This window comes from Salvelinus fontinalis, chromosome 3 (assembly GCF_029448725.1).
Source record: "Salvelinus fontinalis isolate EN_2023a chromosome 3, ASM2944872v1, whole genome shotgun sequence".
Taxonomy (NCBI): Eukaryota; Metazoa; Chordata; class Actinopteri; order Salmoniformes; family Salmonidae; genus Salvelinus; species Salvelinus fontinalis.
The window spans coordinates 75,325,032-75,352,873 of NC_074667.1; the positions used below are offsets into that span (position 1 = coordinate 75,325,032).

A 27,842-nucleotide genomic window follows, 5' to 3' on the forward strand; every position below is an offset into this window, starting at 1 on the left:
AGGCTAACACCATTACTCAGCCTGCCAGACAAACTCTTCACCAGGCTAACACAATTACTCAGCCTGCCAGACAAACTCTTCACCAGGCTAACACCATTATTCAGCCTGCCAGACAAACTCTTCACAAGGCTAACACCATTATTCAGCCTGCCAGACAAACTCTTCACCAGGCTAACACCATTATTCAGCCTGCCAGACAAACTCTTCACCAGGCTAACACCATTACTCAGCCTGCCAGACAAACTCTTCATCAGGCTAACACCATTATTCAGCCTGGCAGACAAACTTTTCATCAGGCTAACACCATTATTTAGCCATGTCTTAAACTCTTCATCAGGCTAACACCATTATTCAGCCTGCCAGACAAACTCTTCTCCAGGCTAACACCATTATTCAGCCTGCCAGACAAACTATTCACCAGGCTAACACCATTATTCAGCCATGTCAGATAAACTCTTCATCAGGCTAACACCATTACTCAGCCTGCCAGACAAACTCTTCATCAGGCTAACACCATTATTCAGCCTGCCAGACAAACTCTTCATCAGGCTAACACCATTATTCAGCCATGTCAGACAGGCTTCACTGAGCTGAGCTCCCTCGGTGTTCATGACTCAGGATAGAAAATAGGGCTGTGAATTGCCAGGAACCTCACGATATGATATTTTCACGATACTTAGGTGCCGATACGATATGTATTGCTATTCTTACGATTCTATATGTATTGCGATTCGATACATCAATTTTATTGCAATTTGATGTTCCAAACATATTGCTCACGATGTGTCTGCTGCAGGGAGACAAGGGATGGAAATAAAAGTGTTGGAAACATGTTGCCTCACTATTTAAAAAGAAGATGGAGAACAAGCTAAAAATATCAACGTTTTGGCGCCGGTAAAGCCAACTAACGTTAGCTAATGCTAGCTAGAAAAACAACAAAATACTTGGGAGTCCAAAATAATATTGCGATATGTTATTGTAGCGATTTTCCCCCCATCACTAATAATAATAGAATATTGGGTTGGACAGGTTAGAAATGACGTCTATCTGGTTTCCAATACTTTCTATTTTTTAAGAATTATCAAAGTGAAGAAGCATGCTTATGTTCCCTTATTCAGTGTTGTTTGAAAGTCACTTCCAGATTAATACCTCAGGGGCAGAAGGCATGTTTTTGTACAGACAAGGGATGGGGTGTGAAGAGCTAACACAAGCTGCTCTGACTGATATGGACCTACAGAACTGCCAGAGGAGAGGATTTGATAATCAATTGTATCTCTCTGGTCGGTGGAAGGTTATCATGAACGCCACGTCTTGATAGTCTATCTTCAGTAATACCATCAGATCAGAAGAGATGTTCCTTTCTCAATGATAACAAACTGACTCACTGACTGACTGACTGACTCACTCACTGACCGACTCATTGACTGACTCACAGACTGACTGACTGACTCACTGACTGACTGACTGACTGACTCACTGACTGACTCACTGACTGACTCATTGACTGACTGACTGACTGACTGACTTACTGACTGACTGACTCACTGTCTGACTGACTGACTTACTAACTCACTGACTGACTGACTGACTGACTCACTGACTCACTATCTGACTGACAGAACAGAAAAGGACTGACTGACTGACTGAGTCGCTGACTGACAGGACAGACTGACTGACTCCCTGCCTTACTTGACTGACTGCCTGCCTGACAGACTGACAGACAGACTGATTGCCTGACTGCCTGAAAGACTGACTGCCTGTCTGACTGACTGAACTATATGGATAGGGCTGAATGTGAATGTTTTTTTTACAGAAGAACTATAAAAAACATACTGTATGACCATGGTAACAATTGAAAGAAAACACTTTAGAGATTGTGGGGAAATTATCAGACCTTAGGTGAGGACACAACAGATCACCTGACACAAGACTGAATCCAAACATTACACTGTTGATTTGATGTGCATTTTACATTTACTGAACTTTTCACAGCATTTGTCAATAACTAAGTCTGAAAATACTCTGGATACATTCAGTAACATAATAAGAATATTCATCGACATTTTGGAATAGGTGCAAGATAAGAAAATGATTACAAGGGTTTGAGTGAGAGGTCTAACTGGTATCTCCAAGTGGCCACACACCTCTCCAAAATGTGCACAGTTCCTAAGTGATTTCAACGCACTTTTATGACTCAAGGAAAGAGCCTTCAACTAAAAGGTGCTTTTTTTGAGCACTCCTAGCTGTGCTGTTAAGGGACTGAATCAAGGACACTTCTAGTTTTTTGGTTTGTAACACAGTCCTGCGTCCCCAACGTCACATAATTACTGTTGTTGTTTAAGCAATCCAAAAATATGACTATTTAAATCGCAATCTGGGCCATGTGGGCATAATTTGAACGTTTATTCTATTGCTGACATGGCTAGCTATGTTATAAAATATGATCTTACAGCGTTAAGCTTTCAAAAGTCACTTCAGACAAACAGATTGTAATTTTGTTGCCCATAGAATAGAGTCATGAGTGCATTCAGGTGAGTCTTCCGCAGCTAATTCTCTTCACAATTCGACACAGGCTCATTGTGTTCAGGACAACCCGGGGTATAGCGCATGTCATCTTTTAACTGTGGATCTAACACAAACTAACACATCATAAACGTTGATACTGTAAATGACTCCCTTACCGTCGGGCAGCAGGTCTGATATAAACTATCTCTGAGACTGAGTTGCTATCTACAAGCCATCAGACTGCTGAACACATGAACTGGACTGACCACCTGCACTGACTCTCAGCACCTTAGCACACATGCACTCACTCACTCACCCACACAGATATACACTCATCCACACCCACCCACTCACCCACACAGATATACCCTCATCCACACACACCCACACAGACACACATATATTCATGCTACACACACATCACAACTGCTGCAGCCAGACCGTTATTGTTATTGCTTAATGCTGCACAATTTAAACACTTGGACTGATGGGTGTTATTTATTTATTATAATCCTCAATGTCTCATCTTTCAGAACACATTGACTCCTCTTGACTTACAGCATTTCCCTCACTCAGACAACAACAAATGTGCAAAAGTATCCCAATTAGGGGGTGAAGCGGAGAAGCTGAGCTCTGACGTCATGTATAGCATGTTACTGTACAGCCACTGCGTTCCAATTTAGGCGCTTGTCAATGACAAAATGGTCAATTTTCAACCCGTATACGGAATGACGGGGGCTGTAAGTGGACAGGGCTACGAAGGGAAAAAACACCACTTGCTAAAAATAGTCTTGAAATATGTAACTCATGTTTCTTAATTCAGACGAAGAGGTAAGCTATTGGATAACATGTATTATTTCATCTACTGACTGCCATTATCATACGTCATTACCGCTATTCATTACCGTTATTCATTACCGTTATTCACTCTTCTTTTTAAGGCACATGGAATTTCTAAATTTCTAAATAACTAAATAAGTATATAAAACAAATGCAACATTAATGTAAGATTCATGTTCTTTTCTTGATAAGAATGGGCTGAGGCATATCAGCTGAGGGCAGATGTGTGTCAGCGTAGGGCCTGGGGCACCTGGAAAGAGTGGGAACAAAAATACATCTCTTATGTCTCTTAGATATCACACATAAATGAATGACAACAACAAACATTAAAATCACAAAAAAAATGTATTCAATGTAATTGATTGATTTGCTGTGTTGACCTAACCTGATTTGTTTAGTGATTGTCCATATTGAAGTTGAAAGTTCACACGTGATACTGGGAGCTGGATAGATTCTATTTTGACTTTACAGAGTCGTTGACCCACGTAGCAGCCCTGACATCTGAACCCTGACACACAAACACACTCACACACACACACACATTAAAAACACAACCCCCCCCCCCCCCCCCCCAGCCCATTTAAAAAACATCACTGTTTATCTTACTGTCCACTCATCATTCTCCTCTCATCTCATCTCTCTTTACCAGAACAAAGGATGTCATTCTGTGGTGAGTCTATTGCGAGGTGTCATGTTTAGGTGTTGATGCAGAACATCCTGTCATCCGGGTGTGCACCAGAATAGGGCCGTCGTCTATACGTTTATTTTTTTAAACACACAGATTGGGAAATGGATAAGCAAGAAATTACACAAAAAGTAGCGCAAAAATAGATTGACGAGAAGTTGACGTGCATAGTTGTTGTAAATGTGAGGAAACTGTCGCATGGCACGTTATGTAGTTCTACTCTCTAGGTGTTTTCTTTTCATCCTGTTTGGTGATCCCAAGAAAAATGTTAATCCTCGGATTGGAAAATAAAGTTATATTCTATTTTATTCATGATGTTTACTTCAACACCATGCTCACAGTGATGCCATCTGCTGCCAGATGGTTGTGGTTAAGAGGTTGGGCCAGTAACCGCAAGGTTGCTGGTTCAAACCCCCGATCTGATTAGGTGAAAAATATGTCGATGTGCCCTTGAGCAAGGCACTTAACCCTAATTGCTCCTGTAAGTTGAGCGTCTGCTAAATTACTAAAAAAGTTTTTTAAATTATCAGCATAGTAGTACACTAATTAGAAGTCCCCATGTGGATTTCCAATAGATAGAACAACTGCAGATCCGACTGGGTCACTATATGACATGACATGAATAGTATATTAGTTGTATCCGTAATACTTTATTTGAAGAGTATCTACATAATAATAATGGTGGTTATATTTCTCTTATGGACTAAGTGTCACGATCGTCTTCTTGGGAAAGAGAGGACCAAGGCGCAGCGCGTGAAAAATACATCTTCTTTAATGAAGGAAAAAACAAACACTTACAAAATGAACAATCGTGAAGCTAAACAGAACTAAGTGCACACATGCAACATAGAACATAGACAACACCCCACAAAAGCCTACTGCCTATGGCTGCCTTAAATATGGCTCCCAATCAGACACAATGAATGACAGCTGTCTCTGATTGAGAACCAATCTAGGCAGCCATAGACATAACTAGACAACATTACTCTACTCTGCCCCATACACATACAACACCCCTAGACACTACAAAACACATACATTCCCCATGTCACACCCTGACCTAACTAAAAAACATAAAGAAAACAAAGAATACTAAGGCCAGGGCGTGACACTAAGGACATCATTACACATTCATAAGCCAAACCGAACACTTCCATATACCATACAAAATCACTTTTGATTATGGTTGTATCCTTTCAGTTGGGCTCCATTTTAGTTTTCATATATCACCTATATCCTGTTTGTATTTGTGTCAGTCAACGTACACCTGTAATATCCATTGACCTATTTATTTATTACTGAACAACAGGAAACTATAATATATCTTGGAACAAACAGGTTGGACCCAGACATAATCCAGGGGTTAGTGAGTTAGTTGGACCTATAATACAGTTCCCAGCCAGGTCAGGATAGACCAACTCTATTTTCTATTGTATGATTGTTGGCACCGTGGATAGAACTGGAACTAAGGCCTCCAGTGTCTTGAAACATGCGGGCCAGGGGGCCGTTAGGTTTGAGTGACACTTCACTGAGTGACAATGTGAAAGCCAGTGTTTGTTTACAGCCAGGCAGTAGCTTGGCTCGAGTGTGAGGGGAGAGGACTGGCAGGGGCTAGGCTGGTACACACACACACACGCACACGCACACGCACACACACACACACACACACACACACACACACACACACACACACACACACACACACACACACACACACACACACACTTTCCTCCCCCTGGCCTAGGCCCTAGCCTACACACATCCCTGGTCTTATAGGAAAACACAAAGCCAGGAACTTCTCAGCCCGTCCAGAACAAAGACTCTTAAAAGTGGGATCAATTTCCTGCTGGTCTGAAACTGGATTTGGGAACCGCTGCTGTGGAGAACTATTACTTAAACAAATCGTAAAGCACAACATGCAAGGCCCCCCACCTTTGCATTCTGAAACAGGAGTCTGCACTGTGCACAGGGAGCTGCTGGGGATTTAATGGACCTTTTACAGCAGTGGGCTAAATCAGTCTTAAACAAATCTACTTTCAAACTAAAGTATACACCTCACACACATGGTTATGGGTGTAAAAAAAGAAGACACCTGCACCATGTCAGATATAGAGGTGAATTTTGAGTTTGCATCCCGATGTCACACTTTATATACATCGAAGAAGACTTAAATTTAACAAAACCGTTTTACATAGAAATACCAGATTTTCAAGTAATGTTTTTCAAGTAATGTTCATTAATATAATAGTAATAGTATTCCAGCCATCCATGAGGCCACTAGATCAGCAGCAGGAAAGGCAGTGCTTTCTCTGCTTTTATTTCTATAATTTGACCAAATCATAAAACACAACATGCACAACATGCACCCCAGGTGGAGCAGTCAGAGTCAGGACTCAGGGTTTATGTTCCAAGGCTTTTTCTGATTAACTTTAAATAGAATAATATGGCTTTTCCATACTGCACAGAACACACCGAGGTTATTAAAACAAGGTTGGGAGAGGTATGCATGGCATGAGAGTCTATCCTAACAGAGGATATGTTTCAAATTGATTATTGCATTGTTGAGTTTTGAGTTTGCAAGAAAGGCATTTCACTGTATTTGTCCGTGTGACCTTGAAACTTAAAATGGTACCAATAGAAAAATAAAAGTTTAATGAGCCAATGAACAGGACCTGCAGTGCTTTAGGAAGAATAAGGGACAGTTTGAAATGTACTGTGTTGGTGGGTGAGGGGTTTCCCAAAATAGGGGAGGGTTATCAAACTTTTTTTTGCTTTGCTTTGGGCAGCGTTGTGTGGGGTTTTTTGGGCACAGGGGAAGGTAGTGCATTTTGTCCCTGGTTTACGTTCGCACTTTTGCAGGTTTTACTACATGATTTCTTCCATCCTTGACAGATTTCCTGATCTCCGTGCATGTGCCTCCCCAATATCAATGTGTTTTGGTACTTCCCTTGTGCACTACGCTTATCCGCGCACTAACTATACCACAGGACCATATAGTGTAGACTGTCTATCCTGCCATCTAACCACCATTCGTAGTGACGGTAGTGCTAGATGGATCGTTTGTCCAGATCTGTAGTAGGCTAACTAGTATCATTCCACACATAAAATAATTCAAAGCTGCACCAATGTTCAATATAAGCAGAGGCCAGCTGTGCCATTGTTCATGAAAGAACAGTGAAGACATGAGACACGCAGCTCAAAAATATCCCCTATATATCCTGTTTAGGGACAATACCAGTATCCTACCCAGACTATCCTACAACACCACAATGCAATAAATCATTGCATAATTGTTTTCAAGTGAGTAGAATTCTACTCTAGGCTGTAAACTGCATGGAAAATATCCATTGAATAACCGCACAAAAGCCATGTGATTTGAATATTTCATTCCATTTGGATCCACTTGGATCAGTCGTGGGTATACTCTCGACAGTTTCTAAGGTCTAGAAAGACACAGAAGCAGACCAGTCTGGCTGTATTTTAAGTTCTGATTCTGAGATGTGCTGTCTGTGGCGGATCATCATTCTACCAAGTAGTCCTATGATAATATCCACGCTTATAAACACAGGCTCGCTACAGTTTTTGTTATTTGTTGTCGCAAACATTATGAGTTTTATGAGAACATTTGAGTTAATTCTATAAGTATGAGGGTGGAGGTTGTGCAATTTATTTTTTACTTTTGAAGGGGAGGGTCATATGTTAAATGCTGGGGATAAGGGTGCATTTTATTTTATCTCCCCCAGTACATTTCGAACTGCCCCTAATAATACACAATGTGCACACATTCTGCAAGTCGAATGTGTGGTGAATGTGGCGAATGTGGTGAAGGGGTATTTCTCTCCAGTGCGCAGCGCGTTCGCTCGCTTTCGTTTCCCGTGAGATACCAATACACGCTGAGAGCGCACCGCAGGATCATTTTTTTTGTCTACTAAAACAGAGGGTCTCGCTACTTACTGGCAGTCGCGGTTTTCACAGCAGCCCAGGCGAGCACAGTAGCTGCTGGAAGACTAGACCGTGTCTGTAGCTACCCTGCCGCATTCACAAGCTCCCTGGCCGGGGAAAGTGACAGCATGGTGGTGGCCAAGGATTACCAGTATTACCTCGTCGTGAAGAGGGCGAACTGCTCTCCGGAGGTGCAGACAGTCAGCAGCAACATCCATCCGGCTAAAGAAGTGGAGGTATGTAGATAATGTAGGGAGTCTAATATGCGATTATAACTCTCATAAATTGCATTCATTTATTGCAGTTTGCACACCGCAAATGTAGTTTTCTCTAAATAAGTTGGGCATGCATGCACTAAGTGGAGGCAACACTGACAGTGAGTGATGTGCAGACTGGGTTGTTGTGGATATTTAACCAAACAATGTGGCAAAAGTTGAATGCAATCACTTATGGAATGTTGACAAAATAGTATCGGCTGAAGCATTTGAGGACATTTACTGCCACATTTGGGTACTGATGATTGCACAACTATTTTCAACGTGAATCACATTGTTGGTAGTGGTATTACTGCTTTTAACGTATAGAGTATTATTTTGTAAATAAATACATTGCTGAGGTCCTATTATGTAAATGTTTACCCAACAGTAGTTTGAGGAAGTTAAATGAGTCTTGAGTAAAACCTTTGCCTGAGACCGGTTGTCTAATGTCTACTCTAGACTTTAGCTCAGCAGGTTAACACAGTCACGGCAGGTAGAAGACCATGGTTCAAACCATTCACATCAGAGCAGAAGTCTCAGGCATTGCACAGCTGATGTTTGCTCTGCTGTGCCGTGGTGTGGTTTGTCTCTTCATTTTAACTTCTCAACTTAACCAAGCCAATTTCACATAGTTATTTCATCTACTTTGTTTTGTACCTTCAGCGTTTCGTACTGGTGAACATGGTGGCCTTTTATTCAAGTCTCTTTAGCTGTTCTGTCACAGATGAGTCAGTCAAAAGCTGTGCTAAGCTTTCTTCACAGATATACAGTATGAACTACCTAGGGGGCATGAGAAGAGAACGGAGCGGCACCCTTTCAAACATCACACACACATCACGAGATCTGTTACAAGATGACGATCGTAGACTTGAATAAATGGTTTCTTTCTCATCTATGGCCGGAGGTTTGTTGTTGCACCAGAGAACATAAGAGAAGCAGCATAGCCATGTTGTGACGTTGAACTGGAGAGCTTAGACATTCACAATTCACCGCTGATTGATGGTAGAGTGACAGGGAAGATGTTTGATCTTGCTAGCTGTGTGGAGGTCACAGTGACGTGTCATTGGACAGTAGCCAACATCTCATGAATACAGCTGTTAGGATGAATGATTTATTGCGATAGAGCACTCACTTCAGTCCTAAGTCAGAGTAAGCTGCTATTCTATTCTAGCTACCAGGACCAATTAAAAAATAATATAAAATAACTAAGTTGGGGATGGAAAAGTCTATTCTGTCTGGTGTGTTAATCCAGGTACTATGAGAGAACATAATGTGCTCATTCCACATTTACACTGCAGATTACGAGGTGGATGTTGAATTACTACTTGTGTTATTATGATGGTGAATGCTACCATTTCTGGCCATATGAAACTTTGACTGAAGTGTTTGTTTCATTTGACATTTGACATTTGAGTCATTTAACAGTCATTTATCCAGAACGACTTACAGGAGCAATTAGGGTTAAGTGCCTTCCTGTATAAAAGACGGTCTGACTCTGATACAATGAGTCAATGCAGCATGACGATACAGCACTAATTCAAGCTGTCTGCCCCCAAGTCTTTGTCTTTGTAAAGTCAAGGAGTCCTATCTGGTCAATACTGTAGAGAGGAACAGTCATGTTTTCACAGAAGGACTACTAATACCCTGGCCTTTATAACAGTAGAGAGAACACCCCTGTGGCAATGTTGGGTCGGAGGCAGGGACGGGGACGGGGACTGGGACCCCCCACCACACAACATGAGTGTTCCTATTGCTCATTCTAACAGGAAGCTCAGAAGAACAGCTAAGCTACTGTGGAGCCCTGTGTCAGCAGCCTCTGACATGGGAGTCACACAGTGTCTGGTCAGACTCTGAAGGTTCTGGGAAGAGGGAGGGAGGGAGGAAAGCACAAGAAATAAAGACAAGACTGTGAGGAAAGAGAGGAGAGAAGAGAGTTGAATGTGGAAGACAAGCCATCTGTCCGGGGTAGCTGATCATTAACACACACACAGATCAGCTCTTATATAGCTTTCCCAGTGAGTCACCACCTCACCTCGCTGCTCTCGTCCCCTCCCAGCCTCACAGCCTTTTTCCTCTGTAGGATCAGTTACCTGCAGTCCTGTTCTTCCATGTTGTTCTTACCAACCTAAATCTTCTAAAACCATTACTTTCAACAACATGTGTTTCTCTCTCGCTGCCTTCTAAGTCACACTCTGGGCCATGGGAATATTACTTATTGACCCACCAGTACTTCCTGGCAACATCTCTAGCTGACCCTGAGTATGGTAGTACTCGTTCATGTTGAAAAATGTTACATACTGTAACTCTTTTATTCATGGTTGTCATAACAGGATTCTGAATGTTACATACAGGATTTCTGACAAACCTGGAAATTGCAAGAGAAGTCCCATTTATTTCGATACTTTACATTGAGCATTTGTTCTTAGTTACTTAATAACAAATTTTACATTTCAGTCATTTAGCAGATGCTCTTATCCAGAGCAAATAGGGTTAAGTGCCTTGCTCAAGGGCACATCAACAGCTTTTTCACCTAGTCAGCTCATGGATTCAAACCAGCAACCCTTTCAGTTATTGTCCCAACACTCTTAACCACTTGGCTACCAGCCGCCCCAGATAAAACAACAACCAATGTTTATTCTATGACACAATTCCCACGTACAATCCATTTTTAAATGAATCATCGGGAGATCTGCTTTCACACTTTAACATTTTCAATCAGCATCAGATTATTCACACAATCAGAAATAAAACATATATTTGTCTCTAGAGAACAGAGCAGGACAGAGATGCAGCAGTGACTCAGCTAGGTTAATCGGCCAATAACAATGGAATGGAGGTGGGGTGGGGTGGCAGGGTGGAGGTGGGGGTGAGGATGGAAGTGGGGGCTGCCATGCTCAGATATGAAATGGCAATTCCACAATAACGGAATTACGCTTTGACTGAGATTTTTCACTTTAAAATGTACGCCAAACAAAAAACATTTATTTCAAGGTTTAACAAACCATACAAATCTATGCACAAGTACTACTTTGAATAATTTACACATCATTTTTTTTAAACTTTTACTGGAAGAACTGTGCAGATGAAATGTTTGGTAATGGTAAAATCTCCCTCAGTTTTTTTTATACGCCCGCGTTTTCCTAAAACTCTGTTAAGTATCTGCTCCGAATGAAGATTGAAAGATGTCTGCAGGCAGAAAGAATGGGGTGTCAGCTGTGACATCACACCTTGAGTTTGAGAACATTTTATTTTGGTTATTGAAGGTGAAGTGGATTTACATCCAGTAACAGAATTACATCATGGGTCCCTGATCTGTACTATACAGAAATGAATCAGTATGGAATGAATATACTGTACTTTTCTTTACTTTACTGTACAATTGTGTACACTACTGTGCTCTACTGTGCTGTCCAAACTGTTGAAACATAGACGTCTATGATTGGTTCAGATTTGGTTCGGCCAGGGCGGACTGACCAAATTTGAACTACTTTTCAAAGTCCATGGATGTCCGGTGTCGGTCGGTGCTCAGTAGGTGAGGATGCTTTACTGTAAGTAAATGAAAAGAGGGTAGGCGTCATGGTATGTGTCAGTAACCCAACTGGAGAGAGGTTAATATCTTTCGTTGTATTTCTTTTACCTTTTCAATACTTTTTTCCCCCTGATATATGTTGTGTAAGACCCCTTTTCCCTCTGTTTGACCAGAAATCAAAGCCTTTGATTGGTCCTAATTATTTTAGGATGGAAAATTGTTAAAATGTATACATGCCTTAATTTCTGAAAAAAATATAGTCTGAGCTTTCATTTGACACCCAATTCAACATGCTCCTATCTACTTCTCATGGGTCCTTTTACATGGAAATGCCCGTAATCTCTATTTGGCGAGGTGGGAGTTCTACAGGTTTCCAGCTGAAATCAGTCATCCAGTCAGTCATCAAGGAGGCACTACATTCTCCGAAAAAAAGGGTGTGGTTAGAGTACAGTATTGTTCCCGCGGGTACAAAAATATCTATTTAGACATAATATATTTTTAGAGGTACATATGGGCAATTCCTTGGTAACAGAATGATGCTGAGACTCAAATAAAAACCAACGATTGCAACGTTAAACAAGCCATACAACTCTATGCACAAGGACGACTTTCAACTTTTAACAATTTCCACTGAACATTTTACAAAAACACATTTATTTGAAGAACAGTGCAGATGCAAAGTTTGGTAACAGAATGACGGTTTTGGAAGTTGTTAGAAGTCGTCCTTGTTTATGGATTTGTATGGCTTGTTTAACTTTGCAATCATTGGTTTTTGTTTGACACATTTTAAAGTGAAAAATCTGAGTCTCAGCATCTCTCTGTTATCGTGGAATTGCCCCACATGGTAGTGTTCGGTATCTTTTAGGGTACATGTGCAGATAATCTAGTATTAATGGTGCATTTTTGTAACCAACATTTTGAATATAAAGGTACAATCATGACACTCTCTCAAACCACATCCATCATTTTCAATTTCCCAGCATTCTCCATTGCACCTGGAGTTTCTGAATTGTCTGTTTCAATATGTGTGTTTTTGCATACACATTGATTTTTCTTGTGCCACACAAAGATAAATAGCACATTTGTAAACTAATCTGTTAGTAGTTGGACTTAATGCACCCGTTACTTACATTTTAGGAGACACTCTTATCTAGAGCAACATACAGTAGTGAGCGTATACATGTTCATACTTTGTAGTGGTCCCCTGTGGGAATTGACCCCACAACATTGGCGTTGCAAGTGCCGTGCACTACCAACTGAGCCACGTTGGGACTTCATTCAGATAGTTTCGGTAGTCTCCTTTATCACTTTTCCCTACCTTGGCAGTCATTGTAAATGCAGGTTGCTTGTCATTAAAAAAATCTAAAATCCTAACTCTGCCTGGCTTCCTGTAGGAATTACATATCACTTTGCAAGCCAGCATAATGTGATTTGCCCAATAAGTTTCAGATCACTGGGTAAAGCTAGACTGTGAAGGTAAGGCCTTATATATGTAATATATTGTGATAAAGAATTTAATTTCAATGATAAAATATCCTCTTAGGCACTCACTTTGCTGAAAGACTACAGGACTGAAAGCCTTGAATGCAATGACCATGTCTCTGTCACTAGCAAACACAGTAATGGGTGGTACTGGTAACTAAACATTTTGCTTGCAAGGCACCCTGGGAAATATGCAAATAATGTTTTACACTCAACAGTGCTACCCTAAAAAGGCATTTTTTAAAACATTTTCCAATGGAATGGTTTTGTACCTGTACAATCTTGTCCCCTACGGTATACTATTGTCTCTTTTAAGGTACGAACTGCAAGGGTACAATTATGTACGTATAACTTAAGGTTCAAAGGTCGTACCATCCAGGGTACCACTACAGTGACAAGCGTTTGTAGGCACCACGAGGCCCGGGAACCTGGCAGCCACGTCTGGATAGCGTTAGTTTGCCAGCCAGACAGGATGTCAGCTTTGTCTGTGACAGGGAGATAGGAGTCCAGCCAGCACAAGCAGTACTTTACTGATTGTATGAACTATGAACAGAACATAAGCTGCGATTAGTGCCAACCTATTAGTCACTGACTCACCTGACCGAGAAGAACTAGGTGTCCTGACTGAAATCTGTTTTTTTGTTGTGTTTTATTGACGTTTCAATAAGCAAGTTTATCAGCTGAAAAATTCTGATTAAAGTATTTTTAAGTGCCTAAATACCTAACACATTTTCTCATCATAATTCTTTCAATTTTGGTAAATCAAATAAAATTTTATTGGTCACATACACATGGTTAGCAGATGTTAATGCGTGTGTAGCGAAACGCTTGTGCTTTTAGTTCCGACCATGCAGTAATATCTAACAAGTAATCTAACAATTTCACAACAACTACCTTATACACACAAGTGTAAAGGAATGAATAAGAATATGTACATATAAATATATGAATGAGCGATGTCCGAACGGCATTGGCAGGATGCAGTAGATGGTATCGAGTACAGTATATACATCTGAGATGAGTAATGTAGTGTATGTAAACATTATATAAAGTGGGATTGTTTAAAGTGACTAGTGATATATTTATAACATCAAATTGTGAATGATTAAAGTGTCTGGAGGTTTGAGTCAGATCTGAGTAGTAGGTGCGTAGTTGGGAGGAAAGTGGCTGGAGGTTTGAGTCAGATCTGAGTAGTAGGTGTGTAGTTGGGAGGAAAGTGGCTGGAGGTTTGAGTCAGATCTGAGTAGTAGTTGTAGCAGGGCGGTGCGTAGTTGGGAGGAAAGTGGCTGGAGGTTTGAGTCAGATCTGAGTAGTAGTTGTAGCAGGGCGGTGCGTAGTTGGGAGGAAAGTGGCTGGAGGTTTGAGTCAGATCTGAGTAGTAGGTGCGTAGTTGGGAGGAAATATAGACCTACAGCTAAACAAGGTTGAATGTTTGCTTTTGTTTATGTGAGAAATGAGGAGGTGAGTGTATCTAAAATAAATGTTGACGCTTATAAACAAATCACTTCTGTAGCGTGGTATAGTCCCACCCCATCCCCTACACACACACACACACACACAGCTCTTTTCTGTGAGATCTTTGTGACACTAACGCTGGGAATCGATGACTGCTTTTTTGTTGATGTCACGCCCTGGCCTTAGTATTCTTTGTTTTCTTCATTATTTTAGTTAGGTCAGGGTGTGACATGGGGAATGTTTGTGTTTTGTCGGTTTTGGGTGGTTATATGGTAAAGGGGGGTGTTGGGTGTAGTGTATGGGTTTGTGTTGAGTGAATGTGTCTAGCTGTGTCTATGGTTGAGTGTAGGTTCTAGGAAAGTCTATGGTTGCCTGAATTGGGTCTCAATTAGAGACAGCTGGTTATTGTTGTCTCTGATTGGGAACCATATTTAAGGCAACCATAGGCTTTAGCTGTTTGTGGGGAATTGTCTATGTCGAAGTGTTTTGTGTAAGCACTTATGTTTGTATAGCTTCACGGTCGTCTGTTTTGTTGGTTTGTTTTGTTTTTTCCTTCTTATAATAAAAATAAGATGTATTTTTCACACGCTGCGCCTTGGTCCTCTCTCTCTCCCTTTGACGATCGTGACAGTTGACGTGATAGACAGACAAGTTGTTTTGAAAAAGAAATGAAAGTTGCCACAAAACACTTCTCCTCATTGCTGCTGGATTTTCCCCCCTAATTATTTGCATTATCACAGGCACAAGAGATACAAGTACACAATGAAGTGTGTTACAGTGTTGTAAATCTGGTGTTCCACCACCATGTAATTACCCAATATGTAAAACCACTATGTGCATTGATTTACTAGTTCCAATCCAGGACAGGCAGCTTGGAGGCATGTTCAGACCAACATCAGGACATATTGAGCTGTGGGCCCCACGCCACGGCCTAGTCTCACTCTCGGTGCGTGTGCGTGTGCGTGCATGCGTGCGTGTGTGTGTGCGTGTGGTGCTGTATTGCTGCTCTCATGTTCAGATGTGATGAACATAACTCCTGTGGGCCAGTTTGATCAGGCCAGTATAGGAACATAATCTACAGCTCCAACAGGTGTTGAAGGATATTATTAGGAGATTTTCTCAGCTCGGGCTTCATATGAACATAGCCGCGGGAAGATGTTGGGGGGGGGGGGGGGGGCTATCGGTCTGCTAATACAGGACTAGTTAAAGCTCAGTGCACTTCTTTTGTGAAATATATTTCTATTAATATCATGTTTTTATTCTTATTTTTCAGGGGGTGCTGCAGCACACTCAGAACCCCTACTTCCTGCAGCTTTGCATATGAGAGACCTAGATAATTATGCAAGGTTTGTTTATACACCTGTTCTTTTTTAGAACAACCAAACCATGTGTCTGAATTTGTCTGTTTGTGCAAGTCGAAAGATAGAATAAAAGGAAAGGAAAGAAAAATAGACATTGGAAAAGACAGTGTAAGAAAGACATTCAGGGTTCATGAGGTCAAACACACAAAGGAAGACAACGTTTGAAAGAGCGATACACTATTGTATCTAATCAGTTGATGAAGTGGTAAACAGATAACAGGTGAAGTAACTTCTCCTATAGTCTGATATGTCTTTCGTCATACCTCTACTGCCTCTGTACTATCTATCTGCCCTGTAGAGATCAGTCTCTACTACCTCTGTACTATATATCTGCCCTGTAGAGATCAGAGCCTCTCAGTGAGTCAGGGGATGTACTAAATGACTGAGGGAGCTGCTGCTGTTGATAATGACATTGATTGGCAAGTCAATTTAAAACAGCAGAACAGATTGTGTAACGTGTTTTATGTCAGAGTAGCAGAGCCTTGAGGTCCTAGAGCTAAATTCAGCCAGTCTGTTGTTGCATAAGTAGTATTGAAACAACATCATTTGTTTCAATCAGGTGTATTTGTCCAGGGTTACAATACAATCTGTTGGGGGTTCTGGAGGACCAGGGTTACAATACAATCTGTTGGGGGTTCTGGAGGACCAGGGTTACAATACAATCTGTTGGGGGTTCTGGAGGACCAGGGTTACAATACAATCTGTTGGGGGTTCTGGAGGACCAGGGTTACAATACAATCTGTTGGGGGTTCTGGAGGACCAGGGTTACAATACAATCTGTTGGGGGTTCTGGAGGACCAGGGTTACAATACAATCTGTTGGGGGTTCTGGAGGACCAGGGTTACAATACAATCTGTTGGGGGTTCTGGAGGACCAGGGTTACAATACAATCTGTTGGGGGTTCTGGAGGACCAGGGTTACAATACAATCTGTTGGGGGTTCTGGAGGACCAGGGTTACAATACAATCTGTTGGGGGTTCTGGAGGACCAGGGTTACAATACAATCTGTTGGGGGTTCTGGAGGACCAGGGTTACAATACAATCTGTTGGGGGTTCTGGAGGACCAGGGTTACAATACAATCTGTTGGGGGTTCTGGAGGACCAGGGTTACAATACAATCTGTTGGGGGTTCTGGAGGACCAGGGGTTCTGGAGGACCAGGGTTACAATACAATCTGTTGGGGGTTCTGGAGGACCAGGGTTACAATACAATCTGTTGGGGGTTCTGGAGGACCAGGGGTTCTGGAGGACCAGGGTTACAATACAATCTGTTGGGGGTTCTGGAAGACCAGGGTTGGGAAACACTGACCTATATAGTGCACTATTTTAGACCAGAGCCAAATGGGGACCTGGTCAAAAGTAGTGCACTTTATAGAGGAATAGGGTGCTATTTGGGATACAACCTAAGGAAGCAAGTAGGCTTTGATTAAATAGGGAATTGATCCCGTTGTGAGTAGATGGTAGATACTGTTCAAATTGACAGCATTTGTACAGTCTGATTTGTACTGTCACTCACTTCTCTATAAGGAACTGTGGATTATTTACTGGCCCTGCTTTTTACTGCAGAACCACAACTGTCTGTCTGTCTGTCTGTCTGTCTGTCTGTCTGTCTGAATGTGTGAAGCAGGCGAGTGTGAATGTGTGAAGCAGGCGAGTGTGAATGTGTGAAGCAGGCGAGTGTGAATGTGTGAAGCAGGCGAGTGTGAATTGTGAAGAGGAATACTGATCAAATAGCTGCAGTGACGTCACTGGGCGCCTCTGCAAAGGCACCGACAACGAGAGGGGAGAGAGCAGGAAAGAGGAGAGAAGAAAGAGCAGGAGAGGGGAGAGAGCAGGAGAGAGCAGGCGAGAAGAAAGAGCAGGAGAGGGGAGAGAGCAGGAAAGAGGAAAGAGCAGGAGAGGGAAGAGAGCAGGAGAGGGAAGAGAGCAGGAGAGAGGAGAGAGCAGGAGAGAGGAGAGAGCAGGAGAGGGGTGAGAGCAGGAGAGGGGTGAGAGCAGGAGAGGGGTGAGAGCAGGCGAGGGGAGAGAGCAGGCGAGGGGAGAGAGCAGGCGAGGGGAGAGAGCAGGCGAGGGGAGAGAGCAGGCGAGGGGAGAGAGCAGGCGAGGGGAGAGAGGAAAGAGCAGGAGAGAGGATTGGAGAATAGAGTATTAATGCCGCTGAGGGTTTGCAGGAGAGGGGATGGGAGAGAGCAGGAGAGGGGATGGGAGAGAGCAGGAGAGAGCAGGGGATGGGATGGGAGAATAGAGTATTAATGCTGCTGAGGGTTTGCAGGTTGCAGATATTCTCTTTCTGTCAGACTGTTTCCCTGATGATTCTGACTGACGGAAACCTCTGGAGTTTGGATCTCTTCTTCTGTTATCCTGATGGAGTGATGCAGAATGAATGGAAGGGCATCCTAAGGCTCCTCTTCTTCTTTGATCTGCCTCACACACCAGTCTACACCCTCATCTTGTCTTCATCTATCCTGACATTTATGGGATGTTTCTTTCCTCTATGTGCTGTTAATGTTTGTATCTGACTGTGTGTTCACAACAAGGTGTCTCTCTGTGTCTACTGTATTCTAGGAGCCCAGTAACAAGCGGGTGAAGCCCCTGTCCCGTGTCACCTCGCTGGCCAACCTCATACCTCCAGTCAAGACTGCGCCTCTGAAGCGCATAGGACAAACACTGCAGGTACAACAGTACACCACATCATAAGATAGCTGTGCGGACAAATATGACTACAGAGGACAACCACTGCAGGTACACATAAAGAGTGACTAAATGCTTAATTACATTAATGTTGTTAATAACACTTTACAAATACAACCTAGAGGTTTAATGCATTATCCTGTGGTTATAATGCATTGTAACGCTTGTCATAAGCATATATGACCCTCTTATAAGGTCTCATTATCATCTCATCATGATCATGATACTAAGGTACTTCGCTGATGATGTGTTTGGCCGTTGCAGAAAGCCCAGCCATAGCCAGCTAATCGATTATGTTCTAAGGAGAAATCAATCACTTTCCACTAAGTACGCCAGCCCTCCTCTGACCTGTGTGTGATGTCATGCCGTAACGCGTTGTGATATGTTTTGTTCTGGCTGGTGTTGATAAGACGCACCAGTGTTATTATGCAACACGAGGCTCAGTGATTGAAAGGTGGGAACGTTCACGCCTGATAATCATTGGTACGTGTCCTCTACGATTACGATCCAAATCGCACTACTTTTGACCAGCGTGCTACAGGGTGCAAATTAGGACGCATCCCTTATGTTACACATATGAAGGACTTTGACCTCAAACCTGACCTCACTATCTTCACACTGGGTTTGACTAGAATAGCAGACAAGATCATCTACACACAACATTACAGTAACATTCAGATATCAGACATAAGACAACTCTGTGTTTGTATTGTCTTTTCATACCCTTATAGGTTGGTGTCCTGTGACGGTGTCCTGTGACGGTGTCCTGTGAAGGGGAATTTTTCTCATCTTCGTGCCTCTTTCTATTCCGCAGCGTTCCATCAGCTTCCGCAGTGAGAGTCGGACCGAGACGCTCATGCCTCCTCGACCATGGACGCGGCCGGCCCCGCCTGCCAACACCAAGCGGCGAGACAGCAAGCTGTGGAGCGAGACCTTTGACGTGCGGCTCGGACACCAGATGCTGTCCTCTAAGGAAATCAAACGCCAGGAGGTAATGGTTTTCCTCAGAGTTACCATGGGAGAACACTGTTACAAAATGATAGAAAATACCTGCTCACTGCTCCTGTATGGTTTAATGCAACTTTTAGACCAGAAGGTTTTGGTCTGGCTTTGATTTCAAGGAGTTTAACTAACATTACATTGGAGGTTGTGTGTGTGTTTAAACTCTTAGAATAGCATGGTTATAACAAGGATGTACATCTTCTAGAATGAAATATGCTTAGATTAAGTGCCCATGGCAAAACCCAAAGCCAGAAAGAGAGATTCCCTAGTCTATGAGCAGATCCTGCCTGATAAGCACTGATGGGAAAACCACAGCCGTCTTACAGAGGAGCAACAGGGTCAGGAGTGGAGGGAGGGGCTCCAATAACATCCCAGCTGCTTATTTTTCTCTCACCCCTCTGTCTTTCGCTCTCTCTCTCCCCTCTCTCTGTCTTTCGCTCTCTCTCATCCCTCTCTCTATCGCTCCCTCATGCCCCTCTCTTTCGCTCTCCCCTCTCTCTCTCTCCCTCTCTCGCTCTCCCCCTCCCTTTATCTCTCCCTCCTCTCACTCTCTTTCTATAGCTCTCCCCTCTCTCTAGCTCTCCCTCTCCCCCCCCCCCCCTCTCTAGCTCACCCTCTTTCCCCTCTCTCTCTCTCTCTCCCAGGCCTAAACTCAGTCATAGAGGGGATCGAGTGCTATATCACTTCACAGTTTTAACAGTTAAAATTAGAAGGCCTGTCTGAAACATGCCCACCCCCTCCCTCCACTGAAATGAGGCCTCCTCCTCTTAGGCCACACAGAGTAGACATCAAAGGACAGGGGATATGGGATAGGGGGTTCACAACAGAACCCAGCTGTCCGCTGGGAAGTATTGCATGTTTAGGGGTCAACGCGGTCCTATGCTTTTCTCTCTGTGTGCACAACAGAAGTCTTGTGGCTTTAGAGAGGCGAAGTGTTGAAAGCTCATCTTTCTGCAAAGACCTTTAGATTTGTCAGTCTGCCATTTGTTATTTCATACATGTAACTCCTTCTAAAAAGACAGAAAGAAAGAAATTATGTTTATATTTTTTAATGTTCTTTATTTGTTCATGTGGTAAAATAGCTGATGACTTGTATTTTTTCTGAGATGTTTGACTAAACGAGGACCCTTGTTTCACCGTTCTCTCGTTGTCTTTACTTTCTCTGTGTGTTTGCAGGCCATCTTTGAGCTTTCTCAGGGCGAGCGGGATCTCATTGAGGATTTGAAGCTGGCCAAGAAGGTACCAGCTGCTTATTCAATCAAGATCATTTCCCTTTTTCCTTTTCATTGAGCCTATCACAGCTAAGTTATTCTACCCTGGTGATTAGCCAGTCTCCGGTTTCCCCTGTGCTCCCACAATCACACACCTGTGTGTGTGTGTGTGTGTGTGTGTGTGTGGTTTCTCCCAAGACTTTGTTACTCACACAGCACTTTCTGTGAATGACCATTAGGCTACGTGTTCTGTGAATGACCCTTAGGCTACGTGTTCTGTGAATGTCCACATGTTCTGAATGGGACGTACAAGACACCAACAGATGTTTAGGTTATTTATGTCCAATACTGTTTCTGAAAATAAATTGAATATCTTCTGGACTTGTCCCATTTGACGTCAGTTACCTTTCTTAGTGCTGTTTTGGAAAATGTTTTTTTTAAACTTATATTGGGTGTGTAGTTTATATGATCCATCTACGCTTGGCTCAAGTAACTTGTCTGGGTCAACCACTTGTAGATGTCCACACCACAAGCTACCAATTAACATGCCAAAACCCCAAGGGTTTTTCCATCTTTAGAGCACACGCTTGATTTCAATGCTTTCAATGCTTCTAAAGCGTGTTTTAATGAAGCACATGGGTAATATAAGGGGATAAATCCAGTTTGGTTTCATTGTTACTGTTTTCATTGAAGCGTTCTCCTCTCTCTGTACCTGCAGGCGTACCATGACCCCATGCTGAAGCTGTCCATTATGACAGAGCGTGAACTCACCCAGATCTTCGGAACCCTGGACTCCCTCATTCCGTTGCATGAAGGTGAGAATGGAAGCTTGTGTAGAACCATAGGGAAACCTCACACAAACACAGAAGCCATCACACACAGAATCACGCACACACAGAGTCACGCAGGCACACACACACACACACACACACGTGCGCGCGTAGTTCTTACACCTAAAAGAGCCGTTAGACAGAGGCTGAGACCTTCCTCCCTCTCATCCCTCAGATCTACTGAGTCGACTGCGAGAGGCCAGGAAACCAGACGGCTCTACAGAAACTGTGGGACACATTCTAGTGGACTGGGTAAGACCATTCTGCCTGATGTTATAATTCTGTTGTAATAATATAGGGTGGTGAGGGTTTCCTGGCTATATGACCTAAACAGGAAAAACGGATAGATGAACTTTATTATCTAATTGTTTTAATAGTTTTAATTACTAATTATTTAATTATTAATTATTAATTTTTACTTTGCGAGAAATCAGGCAGTTGTATGTTCATTCTACACATGCCCAAGGTGGGAGTATCTAACAACCAACCACATGTACTTCTGTAACAAAGTAGAGAAGAGGGTTGTTACAGAGATCCAGTTTAGTCTATTAATCAGGTTGACAGGCATGTCAAATGTCCTGCTGAGGATTATCATGATTTTTGTGTCACATTCTTTCTACAGCATCAATTTAATTGAAACTTTTCTGAGGAAGGACTTCAGCCATCCAGAACACCAAAACAGCTAGTTTACGAGGCAGCCTGAGATGTTTGTTTTCCATAATGGAGCTATCTTATAAAAACAGATTCATCCCCTGTGTCTTAAGGAACTTTTGGCCTAGTTCTTTTTTGATTCCCAATTATCTCTTTCTCTCTCTGTGTGTGTGTGTGTGTGTGTGTGTGTGTGTGTGTGTGTGTGTACTCAGAGCTCTGTCAGTTGACCTCTGGGGTTCACACAACAACAGTAGCTGTTGTTGACCCAGAGAAACTTCTATTGGTGTGAAGTCAGGTTACCCTGTGTGGAGGTTGAAATCAAAGCTCTTAACTAACATGCAATCTTAACTTCCTCACAATACGTGCAGTAACACTTTAGCTGGACAGCGAGCTGGAACCAGGCTAGTTCTGCTGTGTTGTGAAGTGTGTTAGTGTGTCCAGGGCTGTTTGTTAGTGTAAGGATGCTGAGCAGCTCCTCTACCATCCCTCCATCCCTACTTCCTGTTTACACTAGGTAGTTATGGAGGAAAACAATGCATGCTTGACAGGAACACGGAGAGCCTCTGCTTCTCAGCTGTTTACTTGCCCTAGTTCCACCTCTCCTCTGAACTCCGTTCCACTGCAGAAAGTACATATTTCCCAATTCCACATCATTTCCATGGTAGATGGCCTTCATTTATCTATCGGTTACATTAACACTGTGACATCGTTCTGGCTCTGACTGCACCAGCCCAGTGACATTCCTATAGTGTTCAATGTGATGTAAACCAGGTACAATATATATTGAATAGATCTGGTGGTCCATTTAAAGATGAAGAGACTTGTTGTATTGTAGACCTACACAGAGCTAGAACCCAAATCAAATCAAATGTTATTTGTCACAGGTGTAGTAGACCTTACAGTGAAATGCTTACTTGCAAGCCCTTAACCAACAATGCAGTTTTATGAAAATACAAAAAAAAATAAGCATGAAATAAAAGTAACAAATAATTAAAGAGCAGCAGTAAAATAACAATAGCGAGGTTATATACAGGGGGTACTGGTACAGAGTCAATGTACGGGGGCACCGGTTAGTCGAGGTAATTGAGGTACTATGTACATGTAGGTCAGGGTAAAGTGACTATGCATAGATAATAAACAGAGAGTAGCAGCAGTGTAAAAATAGGCGTGGGGGGGGGGGGGGGGGGGGGGGGGGGGTGTAAATGCAAATAGTCCGGGTAGCCATTTAGCTGTTCTGCAGTCTTATGGCTTGGGGGTAGAAGCTGTTAAGGAGCCTTCTGAACCTGGACCATGTACTCCTGTACCGCTTGCCTCGCAGAAAAAGAGAACATCCTATGACTACGGTGGCTGGAGTCTTTGACAATTTCTAGGGCTTTCCTCTGGCACTGCCTGGTATAGAGTTCCTGGATGGCAATGAGGGGGAATAGGCGTTGTTGTGCCCTCTTTACAGCTGTCTTGCGACCATGATAGTTTGTTGGTGATGTGGACACCAAGGAACTTGAACCTCTCAACCTGCTCCACTACAGCGCCGTCGATGTGAATGGGGGCGTGCTCGGTCCTCCTTTTCCTGTAGTCCACAATCATCTCCTTAGTCTTGATCACGTGGCACCAAACGGCCAGGTCTCTGACCTCCTCCCTATAGGCTGTCTCGTTGTTGGTAATCAGGCCTTCCACCATTGTGTCGTCTGCAAACTTAATGATGGTGTTGGAGTATGCTTGGCCACGCAGTTGTGGGTGAACAGTGAGTACAGGAGGGGACTAAGCACGCACCCCTAAGGGGCCTCCGTGTTGAGGATCAGTGTGGCAGATGTGTTGTTACCTACCCTCACCACCTGGGGGCGGCCCGTCAGGAAGTCCAGGATCCCACTGCAGAGGGAGGTGTTTAGTCCCAGGGTCCTTAGCTTAGTGATGAGCTTTGAGGGCACTATGGTGTTGAACGCTGAGCTGTAGTCAATGAACAGCATTCTCACGTAGGTGTTCCTTTTGTCCAGGTGGGAAAGGACAGTGTGGAGGGTAGTAGAGATTGCATCATCTGTGGATCTGTTGGGGCGGTATGCGAATTGAAGTGGGTCTAGGGTTTCTGGGATGATGGTGTTGATGTGAGCCATGACCAGCCTTTCAAAGCAGTTCATGGCTACAGACGGGAGTGCTACGGGTCGGTAGTCATTTAGGCAGGTTACCTTAGTGTTCTTGGGCACAGGGACTATGGTGGTCTGCTTATAACATGTAACAAAGTTAAATAGGCAGGCTAGCCTAGCTAAATAGGCAGGCTAGCCTAGCTAAATAGGCAGGCTAGCCTAGCTAAATAGGCAGGCTAGCCTAGCTAAATAGGCAGGCTAGCCTAGCTAAATAGGCAGGCTAGCCTAGCTAAATAGGATGACTAAAGACAGTACAATATAGGGAGTACAGAGATAAAGTTGTCTGGCTGGCTGTTACTGCCTGAGCAAGATGAGATGATGACTTTAAGGAATGAAAAGTAATAAAGTCGGCAGATAAAAACTGAGCACAACTGAAATATTTGATCAGATATCGAAAACCGTGATACATTTTTCCTTCGACCTCAAAAAGAATTATGGAACATGCACACTGCATAAGAGATCCTGCAATAAATATTAACTTGACTGAAGGAGAAACTCAATTACTGACCTCTCTCTCCCTCACCTTTTTCTCTCTCCCACCTCTCTCTCTCCCCCTCCCTTCCCCCTCCACCAGTTACCATGCCTGGACTCCTACAACTCATACTGCAGTAACCAGGTGGCAGCCAAAGCTCTGCTGGACCATAAGAAGCAGGACCACCGGGTGCATGACTTCCTGCAGCGCTGCCTGGAGTCGCCCTTTAGCAGGAAGCTGGACCTGTGGAACTTCCTGGATATACCCAGGAGCCGGCTGGTCAAATACCCTCTGCTGCTCAGGGAGATCCTCAAACACACACCTAACGACCATCCGGACCGTCAACACCTGGATGAGGCAGTGAGTGGATTTGGTGATAGACATGAATGCATAAACACACACAACCCTGCACTAACACCCCCCCACACACAAACACCCCCCCCCCCCCCACACACACACAAACCCCCCCACTAACACCCCCCCCCCACACACACACACAACCCCCCACTAACACCCCCACCCCCCCCCACACACACACAACCCCCCCACTAACCCCCCCCCACCACACACACACACACACAACCCCCCACTAACACCCCCACACACACAAACACCCCACTAACACCACCACCCCCCACCCACACACACAACCCCCACTAACCCCCCCCCACACACACACACACAACCCCCCACTAACACCCCCACACACACAAACACCCCACTAACACCACCACCCCCCCACACACACAACCCCCCACTAACACCCCCACCCCCCCACACACACACACAACCCCCCACTAACACCCCCACCCCCCCACACACACAAACCCCCCCACTAACACCCCCACCCCCCCCACACACACAACCCCCCACTAACACCCCCACCCCCCCACACACACACACAACCCCCCACTAACACCCCCACCCCCCCCCACACACACAACCCCCCACTAACACCCCCCCCCCCACACACACACAACCCCCACTAACACCCCCCCGCCCCACACACACAACCCCCCACTAACACCCCCACCCCCCCCACACACACAAACCCCCCCACTAACACCCCCACCCCCCCACACACACAAACCCCCCCACTAACACCCCCACACACACACAACCCCCCACTAACACCCCCACCCCCCCCACACACACAACCCCCCACTAACACCCCCACCCCCCCACACACACACACAACCCCCCACTAACACCCCCACCCCCCCCCACACACACAACCCCCCACTAACACCCCCCCCCCACACACACACAACCCCCACTAACACCCCCCCGCCCCACACACACAACCCCCCACTAACACCCCCACCCCCCCACACACACAAACCCCCCCACTAACACCCCCACCCCCCCACACACACAAACCCCCCCACTAACACCCCCACACACACACAACCCCCCACTAACACCCCCCCCCCCACACACACACACAACCCCCACTAACACCCCCCCGCCCCACACACACACACACACAAAAACTTAAACCACACTTTTCATTCCCTCTTCTTGTCACCAGATCAACATGATCCAGAGCATCGTGGCTGAGATCAACACCCAGACGGGCGAGTCAGAGTGTCGTTTCTACAAGGAGCGCCTCCTCTACCTGGAAGACAGCCAGAGAGACCTGCTCATTGACAGCTCCCGCATCCTCAGCTGTCACGGGGAACTGAAGAACAACAGGGGTGCTGTGAGTAGAGCTGCCTGATCACTATTAACGCTTTGGAGTGTAACACACAGCAGACCTGCTACACCACACAGCTATAAAAAAATAAAAAAATACAATAACAGGTAGCTTTCGTCATGCAAACACGACTCAGTGTAGCAGCTCTTTAGCGGTAAAACGGCATGGCAACATCTGATGACAGGGAGTTCAAATGCATACTAACACTCTACTGCTAGGTACGCCTTCTGATGACAGGGAGTTCAAATGCATACTAACACTCTACTGCTAGGTACGCCTTCTGATGACAGGGAGTTCAAATGCATACTAACACTCTACTGCTAGGTACGCCTTCTGATGACAGGGAGTTCAAATGCATACTAACACTCTACTGCTAGGTACGCCTTCTGATGACAGGGAGTTCAAATGCATACTAACACTCTACTGCTAGGTACGCCTTCTGACGTAAGTAAGGTCAATGCTGAGGATATTTGTTTGGCATTGAATGAGGCACAGTTTTATGTTTGTACCGTACAGAGCTATGAATGACCTCTAAATCCACACAGACCTGTGATGGTACGAGCAAACCCTTTGACCATGACCCCTAAAGCACCTCACTCTGTCACCACATATCAATACGTCTACTGGGGTCAGGGGTCAGCTCTGAGAGCATTGGTTCACCTGTAGGCCCTCGCTGTAGGGCATCTTTCCTGCTGAGGGACGAGAGGTTTCTGAGGTCAAGGACAAGAAGACCGATTTCTGAAACATCCAGTCAATCACTCTGTTCCGTCAACACTGTTACATAAATTACATAACAACCACAGGCAGGCGCAGGGCGGCCGGGGCCAGGGAGAGCAGAGAGAAGGTGTAAGCTAACCCATCGCCAAGCCAGAGGGCAATGTCCTTAAACATGCCTAGGATACACTCTAATATAGGCTTACAACACGTGTGGCTCCCGAGTGGCGCAGCGGTCTAAGGCACTGCATCTCAGTGCTAGAGGCGTCACTACAGACCCTGGTTCGATTCCAGGCTGTATCACACCTGGCCGTATTTGGCAGTCCCTCAGGGCGGTGCATAATTGGCCTAGACTTTGTCCGGCTTAGGGTTTGGCAAAGGT

At 44.2% G+C, this 27,842-nt stretch overlaps 1 protein-coding gene across 4 annotated transcripts in view; it reads left to right on the plus strand.

Moving 5' to 3' along the window:
• Positions 1-27,842, plus strand: part of arhgef3 (Rho guanine nucleotide exchange factor (GEF) 3) — a 104,660-nt gene that overhangs the window by 68,611 nt on the left and 8,207 nt on the right. For 2 of the 4 annotated variants that reach the window (XM_055918027.1, XM_055918029.1), the window contains 7 exons: positions 18,621-18,728; positions 19,561-19,737; positions 20,925-20,987; positions 21,678-21,774; positions 21,965-22,041; positions 25,153-25,410; positions 26,582-26,752. In XM_055918027.1, the coding sequence (XP_055774002.1) occupies positions 18,621-18,728; positions 19,561-19,737; positions 20,925-20,987; positions 21,678-21,774; positions 21,965-22,041; positions 25,153-25,410; positions 26,582-26,752 (951 nt within the window). Of the gene's footprint in view, positions 1-7,512; positions 8,209-15,968; positions 16,042-18,620; positions 18,729-19,560; positions 19,738-20,924; positions 20,988-21,677; positions 21,775-21,964; positions 22,042-25,152; positions 25,411-26,581; positions 26,753-27,842 lie in introns of those variants that run through there. The other 2 variants (XM_055918031.1, XM_055918028.1) reach the window with 2 other exon arrangements.